Raw genomic sequence first — 20434 nt, forward strand, 5'->3', positions numbered from 1 at the left:
GATGATGGATGCAGGATGACTTTAAGGTACAAGAACAAAGACGTTATTTGTTGTTTTTTAACGTTAGAATGTTTATTGTTTGTACGGTATAGTCGCAAACAAGTTAAAATGGACACAAACAAACACTGCATTATAGAATAAAAGATCAATAAAAGTTGTTTACACAGCTCAGACACTGTTCAACCATTTATACAGGTGTTCATATATGAAGCATAAATACACATTTATTGTAGCAAACCAGGTCCTAAGCAAAATGTATTTAAAAAATATATATAGTTACAGCATTGTACCGGCAATAAAGTTTTATCTATCTTTCTATTTATTTACTGTTACATTCCAGCTTTGCTTTTTTAAATATGCTTTTATATACAATATGGCTTTTTTACTAACTGGATTGTATTTACATATAACTTCTTGATGGATCCTTAATGCATATGTTTGGATTTTGTGAGAGGAAAACAAGTAACTTCTTAAATATGTCACAATAATAAGCAAAATGTTTTGTTATGCACTATAAGCAGACGGTAAATGCTGCTGGGTTAGAAGTAGCACATAGAAATTGAGCACTTGTACCAGTACATAAAATGTGAATACATCACATATCATGGTTTAGACAACGAATGCCACTAAAAGAATGGTCATGTTTTTAAACAGAACCTATTTGTAGCTACTTTTGTTCATTTTTTTGCCTTCTCAAAAAATTTCATTTTCTCAGAATGAACAGATTCTTTGAGCTGTTTGATGGACGTGGCCGTTTCCTGGGTGATGGGCTCAGCAGCAGGGTTGAACACTCGTGTTATCTGCTTCGTGATGACGATCGTCTCCTTGCTTTCACTCGATCGTGTCTGAACCGAATGTTTCTCAAAGCTCATCTTGCCAGTCCGGAGACTTTCGGAATATTTGGCGTCAGAATCGCCCGCTTCTGTTTCGACGGTGAAGCCGCCCTGGGATTGCTCGTGGACGTAAGTGATAAGCTTGGTGTGATGGGACTCCGGCGTGGCCTGGATATTTGACGTCAGCAGATGAATTTTCCCGGATTCAAGTCTGAGTGTGTCTTCAGAGGACGACGAGACTCCAGAGGAGAGATTGGTTATTTTCTCTGCCATCATAGGTTCAAACGATACCACTTGAGTTCTTTGAGTGGAGGTGGTCACACTCCTGTGTATGCTCTCGTCTGGATCCGTGTACTTGACCGTGACTTTGGTTGGGGAAGATGGAGAAAGGCCTGTGAGCTCGCTTGTTATCGTAGAACTGATATCTGCGAAAGCATCTGATGATTGGATAGAGCTGGTGGGACTCAGCTCTTCATCCTCTTTCTCCTTAGTCGGGCTCTTCCGCTGTTCTGATGGGGAGGAAAGCCCGAAGGTGGGGAACTTGAACCAACCGCCCCACTCCGATCTTTTTGGTGACTCCATAGTTGCTTCCTTCTGCATCACTTTTACCTCCACCTGCTTTTCAATGACTTCATTTGTGGTTTCTACACTCACTTCCTGGACTGTCTCTTCTTTAGAAACCTCAATTTCAGTCGTGAGATTCTGCAACATACCACCCATGGAGGCCAAAGCCAGTTTAGGGGATTTGGGTGACATGGGCTCAATTTTAATTTCAAGCTGATCGTCTTTGCTCTCAACAGATATAAACTCCTCTTCCGGTTGTTGTCTTGAAAAACTCAGTGTTGGCATTTTAAACAGCGGTAGTTGGAATTTACTCGGAGTGACTGGACTTACAGGCGCGTCGTTGGTTTTTTCAACGATTGCGGTTTCTGGCTTCGGCTTTTCCATTTTGGAGTCATCAACGTTGCTCTCTGTGACAAGAATGTTCTCCTCAAATTGTGCTCCATCGACTCTTGTTTCGCTTATTGAGGTTTCTGCGCTGGTTGGACTGGTCGCTCCTCTAAAAAGGGACATCTTCAGTGATGGCATTTTAAATTTGAAAGGTGACCCTCCCGCATCTTTCACTTCCGTTTCAATGACTTTATTTTCTGGAGTCGTTGGAGATCGACTGAGCTCCACTTCAGAAGTTTTCACATCTATTGCTATCTCTGGTGTTTTTAGATCAACCTCAAGTTTAGGTAGACCAATGCTGAGTTCTGTTGGTTGAACAACAGTTACCTCGCTTGTCTGAATCTGCGAAAATTCAACGCAACTCTTTGATTCGTCTAGTTTTGAAACGGGAAGATCTTCCATGGTTTCCTCATGACTGTCGTCATGGGGTTTTCCTCCTGAACGAGAAAAATTAAATTTTGGGAAAGTCCAATTGGACCGCTTTAACTTGGTATCGACTTCAGCTTCAGGCCTGTCAGAAATGTCAACCTCTGACGATTGCACCTTTGCCTCAACCGCTGGGATTTGGACTTCAGCTCCTTGTATTGAGAAACCAATACTTGGTGCTTTACTTTCTTGTGCCTTTACATCTACTTCCACTTTCTTCATCACGTTCTGGCCTATAATTCCTTCAGGCGTCTTTGCTTCCACATTTGTTGTTGCTAGCTGAACTTCAACTTTTGGGAGTGTAACATCAACTAAATCACCTTCTGAACTTTTTGCTTTTGTAAGTGAGACTGCTAGCTTTGGCATTTTAAACTTGCCATCCTTCCCCTCTACTTCTGCACTAATTTCTACTGGTTTCACCTCGATTGACGGCTGTATGACTTCCACTTTTCCTTCTGCAATCGAAACATCAACAGTGGGTTGGCCGACATTAACTTGGAACTCTTTGGACGTTTGTTTTGAAAATGAGAATTTGGGGAATGAAAATCTGGATTTCTTTATTTTGTCTTCAAGGTTTGTTGCCGGGGTTCCATCGCTGGAAGAATCTTGTGCTTTATCTGTAGATAAATCAAGAGTTGGAAGCTTAATTTTGTGTTGAAGTTCTGCCTCAATCTTTGGTAGAGTGACATCCACATCCTTATTTATTACACTTAAATCAATTTCAGCTTCTTCAACAGAAAGATCAATTTTAGGCATTTGAACTTCGATCTCAACAGCCTCTTTAGGTTCCACCAAAATCTCAGATTTTTTCTCCACTTTTTGCACTTCCATTGTTACACTTGGAGAACCCAATTTTGGTAACTTGAATGATGGCATCTTGAATTTGGATGGTGATCCTTTTGGTTCTTTGGTCACCACTCTTATTGCTGGAGTCTCAAATTCAACTTTTGAAGTAGAGTCTTTCATTCCAGTATCCAGTTTAATGTCAGATTTCACTGACGGTACTTCAATGTTCACTTCTTGTTTCAGTGGCTTGATATCCAACTCAGGTCCTTTGAGTTGTATTGAAGGTTCAATTTTGATTTCTTTGCCGTCTTGTTCAGTCTTGGTACTTCCAATCGTGATTGATGGCGATGAAATGCTAATCCCAACATCCGCACCTTTTCCGTCAATTTCAAGCCCATTGTTGACTTCTGGAATTTCAACAGATGCGCTCGAGGAACCAATTCCAAGTTTAGGTAGCTTGAAAGTTGGCATTTTGAACTTTGATGGTGAGACTTTTGTATCTTTCGTTGACACTTTTATTTCAGTAGTTTCAAATTCAACCTTTGATTCACTACCAATGTCAACTTTAGGTAGTGTGACATCCACTTGAGGAGCAGATATATCTACAACTTGTTGTTCCATCTTAATGTCTTTCTCAAATTTTGGCCCACTAGTATCAATGCCAACTGATGAGCAGATGACACTATGTGGTGCAACAATGCTGACACTTAAAACTTCTTCATTTTCATTTATTTTGATTGTCTGATCAACCTCCGGTACCACAACATTTGCACTTCCAATTCCAAGTTTTGGTAATCTGAAGGTCGGCAACTTGAACTTCGATGGTGAGCCTTTGTCTTCTTTTAATACAGCTTTGATTTCAGGAGATTTAACTTGAGCTTTACCCTGCATTTCCAGTTTTCCCTTTTTGGATGAGTCTACATCCATGTCAGGTCCTTCGACCCGAGGTGCAGCTATAGCCATTGTGGGTAGATGGAGGTCAATTTCTTTCTTCTCGTGATCAAGCCCAGTTGTTTTGATGGTAACTTCTGGGCAGATATCAGCAGCTTTAATGCTGATCTCTTCGGTTCCCTGAATCTTTATGCTTTTGTCCACCTCAGGCAGTTCTACCGTTGCACTTTGCGCGCTAATTCCAATTTTCGGCAGTTTGAAGCTTGGCATTTTAAATTTCGAAGGCGACCCTTTAGTTTCCTTAATTACAGCTTTTATTTCAGGGGATTTTATTTCAACTGTGGCAGATGGTTCAATTTCTGGGATTTGAATTTCTTGGGCCTCAATTTTGATTTCTTTTCCCTCCAATTCTGGCCTTGTAGTTTCAATTTCAATGGATGCACCAATATCACAGCTTGGAGGTACAATACCAAAAGCTTCAATGTCTTTATTTCCGTCAACACTTAATTTACTCTCAACCTCAGGTGGTTCTATTGTCATGCTTGGAGTACCGATTCCAAATCTTGGCATTTTGAAGGATGGCATCTTAAATTTGGATGGTGATCCCTTTGTATCGAGTGTCACTGCTTTTCTTTCAGGAGATTTCATTTCTACTTTGATGGGTTCCTTTATTTCCACATCTGGCAGTTGAACATCAATTCCAACAGTTGGTAAGCTGATGTCCACCTCTTTATCTGGTATGTTTAAGTCAACGTTTGCACCTTTCATGTCTGGTACTGATGTCCCTAATTGCGGCAGATTAATTTCAATGTGTTTCTTGATTTCTGGCTTCGATGTTTCCAAGCTTACAGATGAGTGTATTTCTAAAGGTACTCCAGAGCCTAATTCTACGGCCACTTCCTTATCATTAATTTTAAGATTCTTGTCAGGAGTTTCTACAGTTGCACCTGAAAAGCCGACGCCAAACTTTGGCATTTTAAACGTAGGCATCTTAAATTTTGATGGTGATCCCTTTGATTCAATGTTGATTTCAGAGGATTTCAATTCAACATGTCCCGTAGCTTCTTTCAGTTTGATATCCGGTAGCTGAACGTCAACTTGAGGCAATGTTACGGTCACAACTTCATCTGATGTTTTTAAATCAGGTGCTTCGATATTAACTTCAGGAAGCTCAACCTTGATATCTTTGCTCTCATATTCAAGTCTAGCAACGGCAATGTCAGTTGAGGGTTTGCACTCCACCACAACATCTACATTTCCGTCAATGGTTGGAACCTTATCGACATCCAAAGCCACCTGATGGCTACCAATACCTAATCTTGGCAATTTGAATGTTGGCATTTTGAATTTGGATGGAGATCCCTTTGTGGTTTTAGCCAAAGCTTTTATTTCAGGTGATTTTAATTCCACATTTGTTTCAACTTCTGGGAGTTGAATGTCAGCCTTAATAGTTGGTAAGGTAATATCCACATCCTGTTTTGATACATTTATATCAAGCTCATGTGCTGGGGTCTCCATTACTAATGCTGGTGATGTTACGCTGATTTCTTTAGCTCCATCAACCTTGAGACTCATCTCCACATCAGGCTGTTCAATGGTTGCACTTGAAGTGCCGAGTCCTATTTTTGGTGCTTTAAATGTCGGCATCTTAAATTGGTATCCTTTGGTATCTTTGGTCGGTGCTTTGTTATCCGCCGACATATTTTTACCTTTTACAGATTCTTTAAGGTCAATACTCGGGAGTTCTATTTCACCTTTGACCATTGGGAGTGTCACGTCAACATTTCCTTTCACTTCTTTTGTTGTTATGTCTATGGATGGAGGATCCTTTTCAACTATTATTTCAACAACTTCTTCTTGGTTTTCAGTTCCTTCTTCATGGTCCTTATCAGGGACTGTTGTTGTACTTATGCCGCCAAATCCGAACTTTGGTAATTTGAAAGAAGGTAGCCAAAACTTTGATGGAGAACCCTCTGCAGTTTCAACTCTTATATTTAGTTCTGGTGCTTTAATTTCCAAATCAGCCGATGGCAACTCTTCTCCTCTGTCTGGACCCGTAACTTCTAATGACATTTGTTGTTCATCCAACTTCTTTAGGTTCAAATCTATTTCAGGGTGTGAAATTTGAAGAGTGGGTTCAATCGTTTGGATTTCTAAGACATCACCCACATTTTTAATGTCTGTTTCTACGTCTGGGATCTCAACATCTTCTTTGGTTTTTGAAGTTACACCAAATTTGGGAAATTTAAAAGATGGAAGTGTGAACTTTGATGGGTATTCATTGGAAATTTCAATTTTAGCACCAGTCTCTAATGCTTTCATTTGAATGTTAGCTTCAGGCACCTTGATTTCAGCTTCAGGCAGGTTCACCTCTGTCTTTACCTCTGGAACTATTATCTCTGCCGTCAAGGTAGCATCTTTAACTTTATTTTCCACTTCAACTTCGGCCTTCTTGATGCTCAAATCCATCTCAGGGAGCTTAAATTTTGGCTTTGAGAATCCAAATTTTGGCATTTTAAATCTGCTTCCTTGTCCTTCTATTTCAACAGTGCCTTCTAAGTCTTTGGCACCTACTTCTGGTATGTCCAAGTCCACAGCAACTTTAGGCCCTTCTAAATCTTTCATTGCTTTAATGTCCTTCTCCAGATCAATTTTAAGTCCAACTGTTGGAGTTGATATGATAGGTTTGACATCAGTAAGTTCAACAGAGGCATTAGTCTCTGGCAATGATACCTCCATTGTCTTTGTTAAGTCAAGTTCAGCTGCTTTTATCTTGGGCATTTTGATTCCCAAGACTGGCATTTTCAATCCGCCTTTTGAATCAGTCTTCGGGTCAGTAGAGGCTGGAATCGAAACATTTAATTTTCTGAGGTCAGTCTCAATTTCGGGAATATTTAAATCAATTTCCAGTTCAGATTCACGGGTCTTTCCCATGGAAGCCTTTGCAGAACTGCCTCCAAACTTTGGTAGTTTGAATTTTTTCATTTTGTATCTTGAAGGAGAATCATCCGAACTTTTTGACACTATCTCTGGAGATTTAATTTCTACTTCCACTGTGGACTTTTCCAGGGTTACCTTGGGGATTTCTACATCTACTTCTGTTACTTTTAAGTCTTTGTCTTTTGAGGATAAATTCAAATCAATTTCTGGTGCTTTGACTTTTGGCATTTTGATTCCAAACTTTGGCAATTTAAACCTGCCTCCTTCTGATTGCTTCCCATCAGCATCAGGTTCTTCTGCAAGTTTGACCTCAACATCTATTTCAGGAATGTTAACATTTTGTTCTGGAATTAAAATCCCCGCCTCCCCTTGGATTTCACCGGTTTCTGGGATTTCAATATCAGCTTTGCTCTCTGAAAGCTTCAAGTCAATCTTGGGTCCTTTCACCTTTGGTGCTGATATTCCAATATGTGGCATTTTGAACTTGCTTCCTCTTCCCCCATCTGTAGTTCCTGTAGTTTTTAGCTCAAGTGACGGATCATCGACTTTAAAATCAGGTATCACTACTTGAACCACAGTCCCGTCTTCTGGAATATTAATGTCGGACATTTTAATTTGAGCATTTGCATCGACATCAGGGACATCTATTGAGGCAGATTGTGAACCCATACCTAATTTGGGAAACTTGAATTTAGGCATTTTAAATTTTGAAGAATCATCAGCATTTTTGGCTGCAACTTTGATCTCAGGTGATTTTATTTTCACGTCAGCATGAAGGTTCTTTGGTTCAAAATCAGGCAACTCAATCTTTACTTCAGATTTGGCTAATGATAGATCTGAATCTTTTTGAGATAGACTCAATTCTTTCTCTGTAACTTCGACTTTTGGCATTTTTATTTCAAGCGTTGGCATTTTCAACTTTCCATGTCCAACTGTTGGTTTGCAATCCGCAGCAATATTATGGACTTCAGGAGGTTTGACTTCAGCTGATGATTCAATTTTCACCTCAACATCTGGAATTTTAAGATCCAGTGTAACATCTTTTTCTGTCTTTGACCTATCATCCTGTGATTTGATTTTTGGCATTTGAATTCCAAACTTGGGCATTTTAAATTTGGCTATATGTCCTTCTAATTTCATTTCTGAATCTTTACCATCAATAGCAATGTCAGGGCTTTCGGAAAGGGCAACTTCCATTCCGACTTCAGGCACCTTCACCTCTAAGTCTTTGGCCAGTTGGATTGATAAACTAACATCTGGCAACCCAACGTTAATATCTTTTCCATCCATCATTTTTGTGTCATCAATGGTAATATCATCAGGTGTGACAATATCAACAGCCGCTTGTCCTTCTGTATTAATGTCAACACTACTAACTGTTGATCCTGTATCTGCCTCTCTTAAGCCAACATCGAGCCACGGCAGTTTGAACTTTGGCATCCGGAATTTCGATGGCGAATCGGTGACGCATTTTGCGTCAATTTTTAAATCAGGAGATTTAACTCCCAATTCAACAGACTGATCTTTTATTTCCACATCTGGCAATTTTATGTCAACTTCTGTCTCTTCACTGACTTTGGCTTTTGGAATCGTGATCTCCAGTGTCGGCTTTTTAAACTCGCCCTTTTGTCCATCGATTTCATTTGCATTCTTCTGATTAGTTATTTCCATTGTCGATGTCTGAATTTCAAGTTTGGGTTCGACGGTGAAGTTATTTTTAACTTCAACTCGATCCTCTGATGAAACTGCACTTGATCTGCTCGAGTCAATTCCAGGGCCTGTGAACTTTGGCATCGTAAAGTTGAGACTTGGCATTTTGAAGCCCCAGTTTCCTTTTTCCTGTTTTTCAGGGGTTGTAATGTCAACCTTATTGACAGCTACGGCATCTGCGGTGATGTCTGAAAAGACTTCATCTCCATCTTTGGGTAGCTTGATTGCATGATCTACACCTGACTCCACATTAATGCCAACTGCCAAAGCTTTGCCCTGGTCTTCCCTCTCCGGGGTACACGTTGAATCGATATATTCAATCCCATCTGTTGAAATGTCCACTCCGTTAAGGACTGTCAGTGGAGATATCTTGACACTGATGTCTTGATTTAACTTTGTTTCTTCTTGAATGACCACTGTGCTTTCAGCTTTCATCGAGCGACTCGGTTTTTGGAATTGAATTCCAAAATCCAATCTTGGAATCCCAAAGTCAGACAAGCCCTTTTTGGCCTTCCTCGATTTCATATCCTGACCATCCTGGTTCTTACTTAGATCTACTGACGCTAAATCATTGGAGTAGACGTCAAGTTTTTTTGCATTGTAGTCGGCAACCTTTGTTGGAGTTTTGACTGATATTCTTTGTGCATTCGCATCGATGACTAGGATTTCCTCTGGGATAGGCACTCCATCCGGGTCCATCTGGGGTAGTTTATATCCTGGCAATTTTGAAACGGCTTCTTTTACACTGTTTACGTCAATTGCCAGTTGTAAAGCTTCGCCGTTCCCGTTAATTCCCACAGAAGCTCCTTTATTACGTGCATCCTCCATGCCTGGAATCTCAATGTCTTCCCGTTTAGGAAGTTGAGTTCTCTCAAAACTATCTTTTGATGGTTCGTCTAATTTCTCAACGGATTCCCGATCATCCACTTTAACTGATTTTTGCGATGGCTCGGTTGTGTAGTCCACAAACCCTATTTTGGGTAGTTTAAATTTCGGACTCGTCTTGTCTTTGCTTCTTTTCTTCTTTGATTTATCTTTACTTTTCCGTGGGGATTCTTCTAAGAGGACAACAGTGGATAAATCCGTTTGTTCCTTTCCAGACTCTTGTTCAACAAGTTTCGTTCCATCAGATTCCTCTGTTTTTGATCCATCTGCAATGTCAAGACTTGCTCCTAGAGTTTTCAGTCTTTTCGGGGAGGCTTTACTTTTAGACTTGTCTTTTCCCAGAATCTTTATCTTTAGCTCCTTCTTTTTCTTTTTACCATCCGGGGACTTGGTTGGACTTGGTATGTCTGTAGAAATGAGCTCTACCTTGTCAGGAGACCTGGGTACGAGCCCTCCTTGGGGTTCATGCAAAGGGCTCTCAAGGGATGCTGCTTCCAGTGTCTCCTCAATCTCGTACCCAGTTTCCTGTCCATCAGAAGAACTTACCCGGCTTGTTTTTTTCAGATAAGAAAGCTTCATCTTGTTCCGCTTCTTGCCTTTCAGCGCGTCCTGAGATTTAATTGGGGATTCGGTGTCGCTTGTCGTCGGACTGAGCTCCAATTTTCTCTGTTCATCGGCCTCAGAGGAACTGTGGGACCTTTTGAAATTAGCTTTTCGTCCTTTGCCGAGGGTGGGAAATTTCGGCCACGAAATCCGAGCGTCGCCGCGCCTCTTGGTTTTGTCTTTGTCCCTCATTTGTAAATGATAAGTCTCATCCTCCTGTTGACCCAAAAATAATACAAGAGTCAGTCCATCTTACGTTGAAAATAACAACAGAAAATAGTTGAAAAAAGCTAGGACTAGTTACAGGGATGACGTCGGATTCAACGGTCGTGTCAGTTATTTCCGGCTTTCGTTTCAAGCACAGCTTCACGTTGTAGGCCTGAGCGTGCTCCAGGATCTGAACCGCATCCTCGTAGGGAACGTTGTCGAAGTACACCGTGGCGCTCAAGATTTGATCACCTGGAAAATGTCAAGGAAAATATTAAGAAGAAAAAATGTAAAGGATATTCCGTCTTACTCACCCTCTTTTAGACTGAGACTCTTGGAGGCAGGTGACTCTGGGACTACCTCTTTGATGAAGAGTCCATCTTTGCCTCCTCCTCCATATATAAGACCCTCTGCACATCCATCTTTCGCCGTCTTGACTATCACCCCTGACTCTGGACTCTGAGGTTCCTGCCAAAACATGGACGGCATTATGTCTATCTTTAAACTGAATGATTATTAAATATACCACATATTAGGAAAAGGTTTCTCACCTTAAGCTTGCCCATTTTTGGGGTCGAGCTCTTTTCAAACCATCCAGACTTTCTATTTTTCTTTTGCTTCTTTTTGCCGTGTCGGTCTGTTTCGAACTAAAGGTTGACGATAAGAACATATTCAAGTATAATTTGTCCCTGACTCGAATGAAGAATCATTTGATGTGTTTAGCAAATCCAAAAGCACATTTCTACCTCCTTATCACTGTCGGAGAATCTTTCTGTCTCAGGATACTCCTCAACCGGTGATGATCCTTGAGGGCGAGGTCTTTCTCCCTCTTCGAACTGAGATGGCTCCTGACATACCTACACCAGACACAAGGTCAGTCGGTTCACGGCCCCCTAGGTTTTTACGGATATTACCTCAAAGCATCTCATTTGAACAATTACTTTTTCAAAGAATCGCAGGAACAAGTAAGGTGTTATAATCACTCTTTGTCACAAGCGTAGTCGAGGGACTCGAAGTTCAGCCGCTTGGCAGTTGCAGATTGTCTCACTTTTCGTGCGAGCTGGACCGTGAGTCACACTTTTTGATTGAAACCTTAACAATGATTTCTTTATATAAAATGTAATTTGAATGATTAAAACCTTTACTGAATAATGAGACAAATGAATTCTTTCCTTCACATTTTTCCTTGGATTATTGAGCCTTCAGTTTTTCAAAAACTTTCAAAAGTTGACATAAAGCAACAGACTTTTAGAGCCTAAAACTAACAAATCGTTTCACTCACTGAGTCGTCCTGCCTTCCAGGATCCGGTCCTCTGAGTCTCCTCCCAGGTCCTGTTAAACAAAAAAAAATGGTATTGTTTTTTTAAAAATTGCTTGTTTCTGCACATAAAAAGGGCCAAAATGTTTTGAGGTGGAGTGTTGACACCGGAGACGAGACCTGAGACTATTTAGAGTTCTTCCTGGCAATAATTCCCCAAGAGAGACTCGCTGCCTACCTTTCTTCTGTTAACTGATCCATGGTATTGATCAACAGATTAGACTCGGCTCGTCTTTCGGCTCTTCGTGGTTTCCAAAAATGGAAAGTCTGAACAATTTAATCTGATTATGTTCTGTGTCTTTATTGCTCATGCATTCATTTTCCCCAAAAATATATTTTATTGTGGATACAATGTACACATTTGCACAGAGCAATGAGTTAATTTTTGTTTTTTATAAAGTGCAAACACAGATACAGTTAAAACAAGAAATAACAAACAAAACTAGGAGACACCGACTGATTTAAGTCCCTAAATAAAATATTGTGGTGTAAAAATACACCCCAAAATCTTTCTACATGTTCCATACAGTAACCAGAATCTTACCAAAAGTAAACATGTTTTTATTAAAGAGTAATCAATTCATCTGGTCCTTGATTATCTGAACTAAACTCAGAAACTCTTGGTTAGATGATTGGTCTCCGATATTCTAAGTACATAGTCAGGAGACAAAGTAAAGAGAGGTTATGGAAGCGGAACAAAACAGAGGGAATTTAACCCTTGTGTTATCTCAGGGTCAAGGTGACCTGAAAGCCTAAAAAAGAAATGTTTGTGGTATCCTTTGTGTTGTCTCAGGGTCAAGGTGAACAACCTCCCTGGCTTCTATAAATACAAATGCAGTGTTGGAGGCCGTTCACCTTGACCAAGAAGCAACACAAGGGATACTACAAACACATTTATTCTCGTGCCCTTGGGTCACTTGAGAAAGTTGAGGATTTTGCTTCAACACTTTGATAAAAGTGACACAATTTTCACGCTTTAAAAAAGTTAACAGGTGTGTAAATAAATAGAATAAATCATGATTCCATTAACAAAAAAACTAATATAATTTAACATGTTGAACTTGTGACCTTTTGTATTTGGGGGTTTTACCCTTAAGCCCAATGAAATAAAGCCAAATAACTACACATGTTATATAAACATCTAATTATCTCCACAATTTACTTTTTTATTTTATAATCAATAGTTAAGAACTGCTTTGGTAAAGAAAATGCATAATTGGAATGTATATTATATATTAGAATATATATATTGGGGTTTTATCTGATTTGAAAACCCATAGAACATTGATATTAGTAATAAGGAATTATTATGACAAAACATATTGCAATACCCAATAAATTACACCAACGACACTGTGCTCAAGTCATTATCGTCACACTATGATTGACACCAATCAAAATAATTCAAACGTTACCTACCTGTTCGTGTTACTCCTCGGGAATAACACTAATAACGCGCCAAACCGCTCTTAAAGTGCCTCGGCATCATGGGAAAAACTGGGCGAGGCGACTTCAAAGTCATAGCCTGACTCTGAGCGTGTGCTATTATTAAACATATAAATGTTTTCATAGGCCCATTGTAGGAGCTGTCATCATTGACGTGTAACCATCAATCTTATTAAATATACTTTGGTCAATAATGGCTTTTTAACATGATTCCTATTAAGGATATTAAATCATTGTCGAAACCACAAAATATTAAAATGATACAGTGAATCATAGGATGTATAAATATCTTATTTTAATCAATGTATTAGTCCATTTCTTACATTAGATTGAAGGGTATAAATCGTAGGTTGTTGTTTGTTGACCGATGGTCAGTTTAAGGTTCGAACAGAGCTGCTGGTGTTTTGCTGTTTCTTGAAGCTAATTTGAACTGATTAGTTTGATTGAATTACAAACGTACGTCCGGCTCTCTCAGGACTGTCCACCATCATGTGTCATGTTTCACTCAAAGACGGTCTGTGTACTTTAGCTTCGCAGAGGATTAGGGATTTTCGTATCTGCATGATTGGAGGTTGCATTGGTCATTACTTTACTTGGACGGACTTTTTGTTCTCCTACCACTCCTTGTGCAAATAGTTGTCGTTTTAGCATCGCAACCCATGAAGTGCGTATATACACGTGGCACAGTTATTTTTGTTCTGCCACGACTTCAGAACATATGGTTAGTTTGAGAGCAGCTACTTTCCTAAATCCTTACTTTTTATTGGTTAATTTTGAGACCCGTGGGCCAAATCTGGTCCACCAAGTCCTTTTACGTGGCCCCCGGGGGAAAAAACTCCAAGAAGAACAGATTATTTTCACGCTAAAAGTAGCAGAATTATCTTGAAGTACCACTTGAATATTATATTGAAATTGAATATTTTTTGTTAGTTTTTCCAGTTTGTAAATATGTTGCTAATGTTAAGAAACAAATGTTTATTCTGATTTAAATTCAGTTAAATATTAACAATGAAAAAGGTTTGGGGATTAGTTTTTCAGGGTACCAGAGTAGAAGATAAATGTGTTATAACTGTACTTATTTGACAATATTATGACGTAGAAAGTTCCCCTAAATGGTCGGAAATTGATTTAGCAAAAGTCAGTTTTGGTTCTTTAGAAAGATAACTAAAGAGAAAATCTAAATAGATCTCAAAATATGACTTAAATGTTTAAACTTGAAAAAAATAAATGAAAGAAATAGTGATCCATGACTATGCTAGTTTTCAAGATAAGCTAAGAAATAGAATTTTGATCTTAAACATGATAAGTAAACTACAAACTAGAAGGAGACTTTTTAATGAAAATGCAGGTGTTTGTATATGTGAGGCAGCAAGTTTGGTCACATAAGAAAAAACATGGATAACAATGTAAATAATAGTAATTATAATGATAATAATCATTTTATTTATATAGCACATTTCAGACATTATATCATTCACAATATATAATAATGTAGATAAAAACAAACATCATCTTCATTTAAAAAAAATAGTTATGCTTCATTCATCATACAAGAATCAAAACATAACATCATAATGACACTTAAGTAGTTCCCGGTACAGATCATCAGCTTTGAGCAGAGAAGCAGATGGAGCACGAATACTCCTCCCATGATGCAACACTAATAGACTCAGTGACCAAAACAATTTCCCCGAAGGAGACCTCCAGAGGGATCAATAAAGCTGATCGATCTATCTATCTATCCATCTATCTATCTATCTATCTATCTATCCATCCATCCATCCATCCGTCTATCCATCTATCCATCTATCCATCTATGTATCTATCTATGTATCTATCTATGTATCTATCTATCTATCTATCTATCTATCTATCTATCTATCTATCTATCTATCTATCTATCTATCTATCTATCTATCTATCTATCTATCTATCTCTCTATCTCTCTATCTCTCTATCTCTCTATCTCTCTATCTCTCTATCTCTCTATCTCTCTATCTCTCTATCTCTCTATCTCTCTATCTCTCTCTCTCTCTCTCTCTCTCTCTCTCTCTCTCATCTATCCATCCATCCATCCATTTATAGATAAATAAACAAATTCACAATTTGATTCAAAATCCACAAAGGCTTCAGCATAAGAAAACTATACCAAAGTGATATGAAGTATTTCTCCTTCACATTTGTTATACTTCAGGTACAGAACTGACTCAGACTAGAGTGACAGCAGCTCCTCATAAACTCTCCCAGAAGTGAGATATTGATCCAGGATGGAGTGGGTTTTTTCTTTTTTTTTAAACTCCAGGCTCCACCGCTGAGCCGAGCAGCCAATGGGTCTGGCTGACTTCCGAGAACCTTCTTCATCACTCTGTTTTTCTCTTTCTCTCTCTCTCTGACCTTGCATGTCAAGAAGCCTCTCCACATCTCCGGGCAAATTACACACAAAGTAGCAGCAGAAGTAAAGCCATTAACCCTCGGAGAGGAGAGATTGATTATATCACCTACGTCCACCATATGAACATGGTTCAGCGCCGTGGGTATAAAAACAGGGTCAAATAAAAGCTTTTTTTTTCATGGTTTCCACGCCACAGACGCTGGTATATTATTATGTGGGTGGTTTGCAAACTATAATTTGAAAAAGGTTGTGTGTGAGGGAAAAACAAGAGCAGACGAGAAATAAACATATTGAAAGATACAAATGTTGAGCTACAACAAACAATTATTGTCGTTTAATATCTTTAATAAATGTAATGTTTTACCCTCAATGTTCAATAATTTGTTGTGATATGAAGTTGAGATAATCACGAGAGGAAATAAAATATTCTCTCATGTATTAATTTAATTTTAATAGCGATAATATAATATAATATAATACAGACTTGGACGTAACCCTTTGCTACTGAAGGAAGTTTAAAAGCATCTCTGAAATATAGATAATTGTATGTTCCAGACATTTTCGTCCCCACATATTTTACTACTACCTAACATTTCCATTTCTTATCTCCATTTAGTAAAGTAGTTGTTAAACTTTATATTTTTAGCATTTAATGTTTTCATTTTAAGTCCATTATTCTAAAAATGGATTTATAATCTAGATTTTTTTTATTTTGGTTGTTCTTTTACAAATGCAAATGCACGTTTTTAGAATCTTATTAAGTATTAGAATCAATTTAAATCAGATTTTAACTTTATTTCTACTATCAGCTCTTTTGTTTTTCTGTGTTTTGCCAGTTTGTGGTTTTGGTTATTGGTTATTAATCATCTTTAATCCCTGACAGTGTAAAAATTTACTGTAAAAGCTTTTCTTGTGTGGTTTACATTAAGCTTTTGTTCATCATTTCTTTTTATTAATTTTCACTAAATGTTTTCTGCAGTATACCCAATTAAATTGATTTATTTCCCTCAGTTATGCCCTTTTAAAGAGTATTAATATCAATATTCCCCTATTACTAAAACATTTAAGTAGTATTTTGAGATGTATTTAGATTTTCTTTTTCATTACATATTTTTCTAATGAACCAAAACTTTGCAAAATTGATTTCTGACCATTAAGAATAACTTTTAGGCCATATTATGGATGTAAATTGAGTAAAGATACAACAAAAGTATCTTCTAATCTGGTACCCTGGGAAAACTAATCTAACTAACCTTTCTCTTTCTCAATGATAACAACATAACATCTCAATTTTTAATTCAGTTTCTTTCATGACATTTATATTTTACTGAGACATTAACAACATATCAACTTAAAAAACAACTTTAAATTCAAATTCAATATAATATTCAAGTATGAAAATAATTTTGCTACCTCTAGGAAACATAAGTCAAATTATCCCAATGTCTCAAGTTATCAACAACAATAATGGGAACAAATGGATGAATATATTCGATCTATAGAGTAATCTTTGCGGTTCAGACGTGATGTGATGCATCAGGTGGAAACTTGATTCGAGACAAACAGCAGGTGGAGGACGTGCACAATCTTCAAACACTCCTCTGCAGACACACCCAGCAACTCTCTCTGCGGGTCAATAACACTCGCTCAGCATCCTTCCCTTCCTCCGTCTCTTTCCCTTTCACTTAACAACACTGATCCCTGCTGCTTAGACGGCGAATTGCTTCGTCAGAATGGGCTCAGAATAGAGAGGGATGCTCACCCGTCCCGGAGGAGGCGTCATGCCAGTTGGGGAAGGCCAGATGGAAACAGTCACACATGATGGAAGCGGCTGTGGAGGTGGGGATGGGGGGTCCCCGACAGAACTAGTCGCTGTTGCGTCCCCTTTGAGCTCGTCCTCGGTTAAACCCGTCTGCCGCGGATGCAGGAAAATACAGGAGACGGTGAGAGAGAGAGAGAGAGAGAGAGCTCACTGCTGTCCGGCTACTGATGGAAACTCCCTTGAATGGCCCGTAAACACAGACCTCCAGTGCAGCACACTAACTTAATTATGGGAGGAGCTGCCCCCCCCCCACATCCACTCTCTATCACCCCACCTCTGTCCGACACATCCCTCTGTTCTCCCTCCTCCTCTTCCTTCGTTCGTCCTTCCTCCATGCTGGACTGTTGTGGATCACAGTGACACGAGGATGCTCAGTGACTTCTGCAGTTTACTCACACGGAAACTCGATTTGTGCCTCTGTGTACACTCGGCGATAAAAAACTTTAGGCAATTGAATGAAGTGGTATGTGGAGATGGTCACTCAGATTTGATCAATTAGGGGGAAAACTACTAAATGTTGTTATAAGATTCTGGCGTGATAAAGAGGACAAACTTTTTTTTTACCTCATGAATCTTGGATGAATACTGACTTTTCTTTGCCCCTTTATTGAGCTCGTGACGGCGTCCATTCGAGACTTAACGCAAACATAAATAATGTGGCGATAGAAATCGGTAGTTTAGATTCTAGTATTCAAAATATACAGATGATAACGCTGCGGTAAATCACCTCAGTATTAAGTAATACAGTACTGTTAAAATAATAAGAATAAGAATACAAATAACAACAGTAAGGATAATGTTACAGTTGTGTTGGAATGTGCCTGCTAAAGATAAGAAGAACATATATTTTGCATGAACTGTATATTTTTTAATAACATTTAAAAAAGTTAAGAAATTGTCCATGTTCTTGGTGAAATGTTTTTTTAATTCATTTGAAAATGCATCTTGACTGATACTTTCCAGAGCTTATAACCTATTTAAAACAAACGAGTAACAGTGACTTTTGGTATAAACGTTTGGAAAAACGTGGTCAAAATTCCCAGTGGTACCATTTTGGACCTACTAGACTGGACTTAAAAAGAATTGCCATTTAAAATGTAATGAAAATGTATCGATGTATCAACTGAATAATGTATTAATCAAGTAATAGATAAATGTTAGTCATTGCTAAAGTTGTTATCTAAACTATTATCCTACTAAATTAACTTGGGTTCCCTTTTGGTAGCATATCTAGAGGATTTATAACATTATGCCGATCTCTTTAGAAGGATCCTGTTGCAAGACTTCTGGGCCATACTTTAGGCAATGACAACCCATTTTGAAGCAGGAAAGCAAAAGAAGGGGGGATTGCAAAGATCGCATCTTTACTTACTGCAGATATTGTATTCCAGTTGGTTCCATTAAAACCTACAATCGTCGCTTCAAAATAACTAGCATTAGCTCCTGTCAGTCCAGTCTTTAGATCCACCCTGAGATGCAGGCGTCAAATCATGTTGGCCTGTTGTTGAAGAAGCTACGAAACGTATCCAAAAGAATTTCCAAAATAAGTGTCTGGGCTCAGAGGTTTTTAATCATCTTTGCCAGAAGGCTACTTGGTCAACCTGACCCTGACGAAGGTAATGGATTACATCATGTTTATCAGATTACAATGACAAACCAAAACAAAGAGTGACAGCGCCGACATCAATCAGAAAGAATGCCTGAGAGTCTTATAACTCATGAAGGATGACAGTTATTAGTGGGAGCAATAAAGACTGTGATATGACAAGATTTAGAAGTTAGCACTCGTGGCCCAAAGATTTGAACGTTGGAAACAAAGTTGCTTCAATCAAAGCTCACAGTAGCTCCACTGTTGTGACTATACATGTGGATGTGTTTAGGTTGAAAATTCTCAATGCTGTAGTTGTCAACAGCTGTGATTAGTTGGCTGGGCGGCAAAGTATCATGGTAGATGCTCAGTTTTTTTCAATGAAATTCGTAGCTTTTCCACTTGGCTGTACTGTAGACGGTGAGACTTTAATTGACTTGTCTTTGCAGCCACGTGTTTGAGAACCCTGGTGTAGACACCTGTCACTCAACTATGTCTTGACCAATGGCTAGTGTCAAAATAATCTATATAAAAACAAGTTCAAAATGTGTTCAGTTAAAATACCATTGTTTTAAAAAAAAAAGTGTTGTGCAATTTTCTTTTTTTTCACAGTTTCTTAATTCTTTTAAATTGTGTTTTTTTTAATCCAAACAACAACTTTTTGGTATTTAATAATGAAGACACAAATGTCTTACATATCGTATTATATGGTGCAAACACAAAAAAGATTACTTCAATTAAAAAATAGGTTTCAATAAAAAAAAGGTTTTCATATGCATTTTTTTATATAATACAGACTTGGACAAAACCCTTGAAGGGTTCAAATTTATATTTAAGATTTAAACACCATTTTTTTTAATCTCTGAATTGAAACGTTCATTTTTTTAAATAAATCTTTTTAATTGAAAATATATTTTTGATCAAAGCAAGTTTTTTCTAATTGAATTACAAATCTACCTTAATAATATTAATAATAATAATAATTGTTGAACAGACTGTATGTATTAGGGGTTTAAAAAATGTAATTTAATTGAATTTAAAATGACGATTTAAAAACCCACAAGATCAATGAATCATAAGATGTAAGACACTTTTATTTTTATTTTATTCACTTTTACAAGTGCCTCTTAGGTCCTGATTTGTTGGGGGTACTGACATTGGTGATCAATTTTCTTACTCATACAGTCCACTGACGCATACTTTCTCTTCGTCTGAACCACATATCGACCCCGGGAACAACAACATGATCGTCTCAACACTGACCTCACAGCTGCTCAGACCTTTTGAAAGTTTACTGTAGACGTGGAACCCCGAAAATCCAACTGATGATAACATTACCTGGCAGGTTCTGGTTGCTGGCAGGCCGACTCACCTAACAGTAAATTTGCACCCGTCCCGTCTGTCGCGCTAAGTGATGTTTGGAGCGGAGAGTGTAGCGATGCATTAGTAATGTTGCAGCCGGAGTTCGGATCAATACGCAGGAAATGCAAAGCGAGCATTTTGTACTGACAGGCTGAGCAGGTATCATTAGTCAGATGATGCTTGTGTCAGTGTATTTTACATGCGTCTGTCCTGTATTGCTGTAGGTGCATCCACAAGTATAGAGAAATAAATAATGTATTAAAGGTGTACTTAT

The 20434-nt window shown here is 38.4% G+C and overlaps 1 protein-coding gene across 1 annotated transcript; it reads right to left on the reverse strand.

The window, feature by feature from the left end:
• Positions 1-102: 102 nt before the first annotated feature.
• On the reverse strand, positions 103-17545 carry LOC148060471 (uncharacterized). Its single transcript, XM_087780411.1, has 9 exons — positions 17480-17545; positions 17151-17300; positions 11515-11568; positions 10979-11089; positions 10784-10879; positions 10547-10700; positions 10330-10484; positions 9086-10241; positions 103-8890 (listed from the first exon to the last, which is right to left on the reverse strand). Exons 1-9 carry the CDS (start codon positions 17543-17545, stop codon positions 678-680), a joined length of 10155 nt encoding a protein of 3384 aa, XP_087636537.1. The 3' UTR covers positions 103-677.
• Positions 17546-20434: the final 2889 nt, after the last annotated feature.

The sequence above is a fragment of the Callionymus lyra genome, chromosome 18, assembly GCF_982586985.1.
Source record: "Callionymus lyra chromosome 18, fCalLyr1.hap1.1, whole genome shotgun sequence".
NCBI classification, from domain to species: domain Eukaryota; kingdom Metazoa; phylum Chordata; class Actinopteri; order Syngnathiformes; family Callionymidae; genus Callionymus; species Callionymus lyra.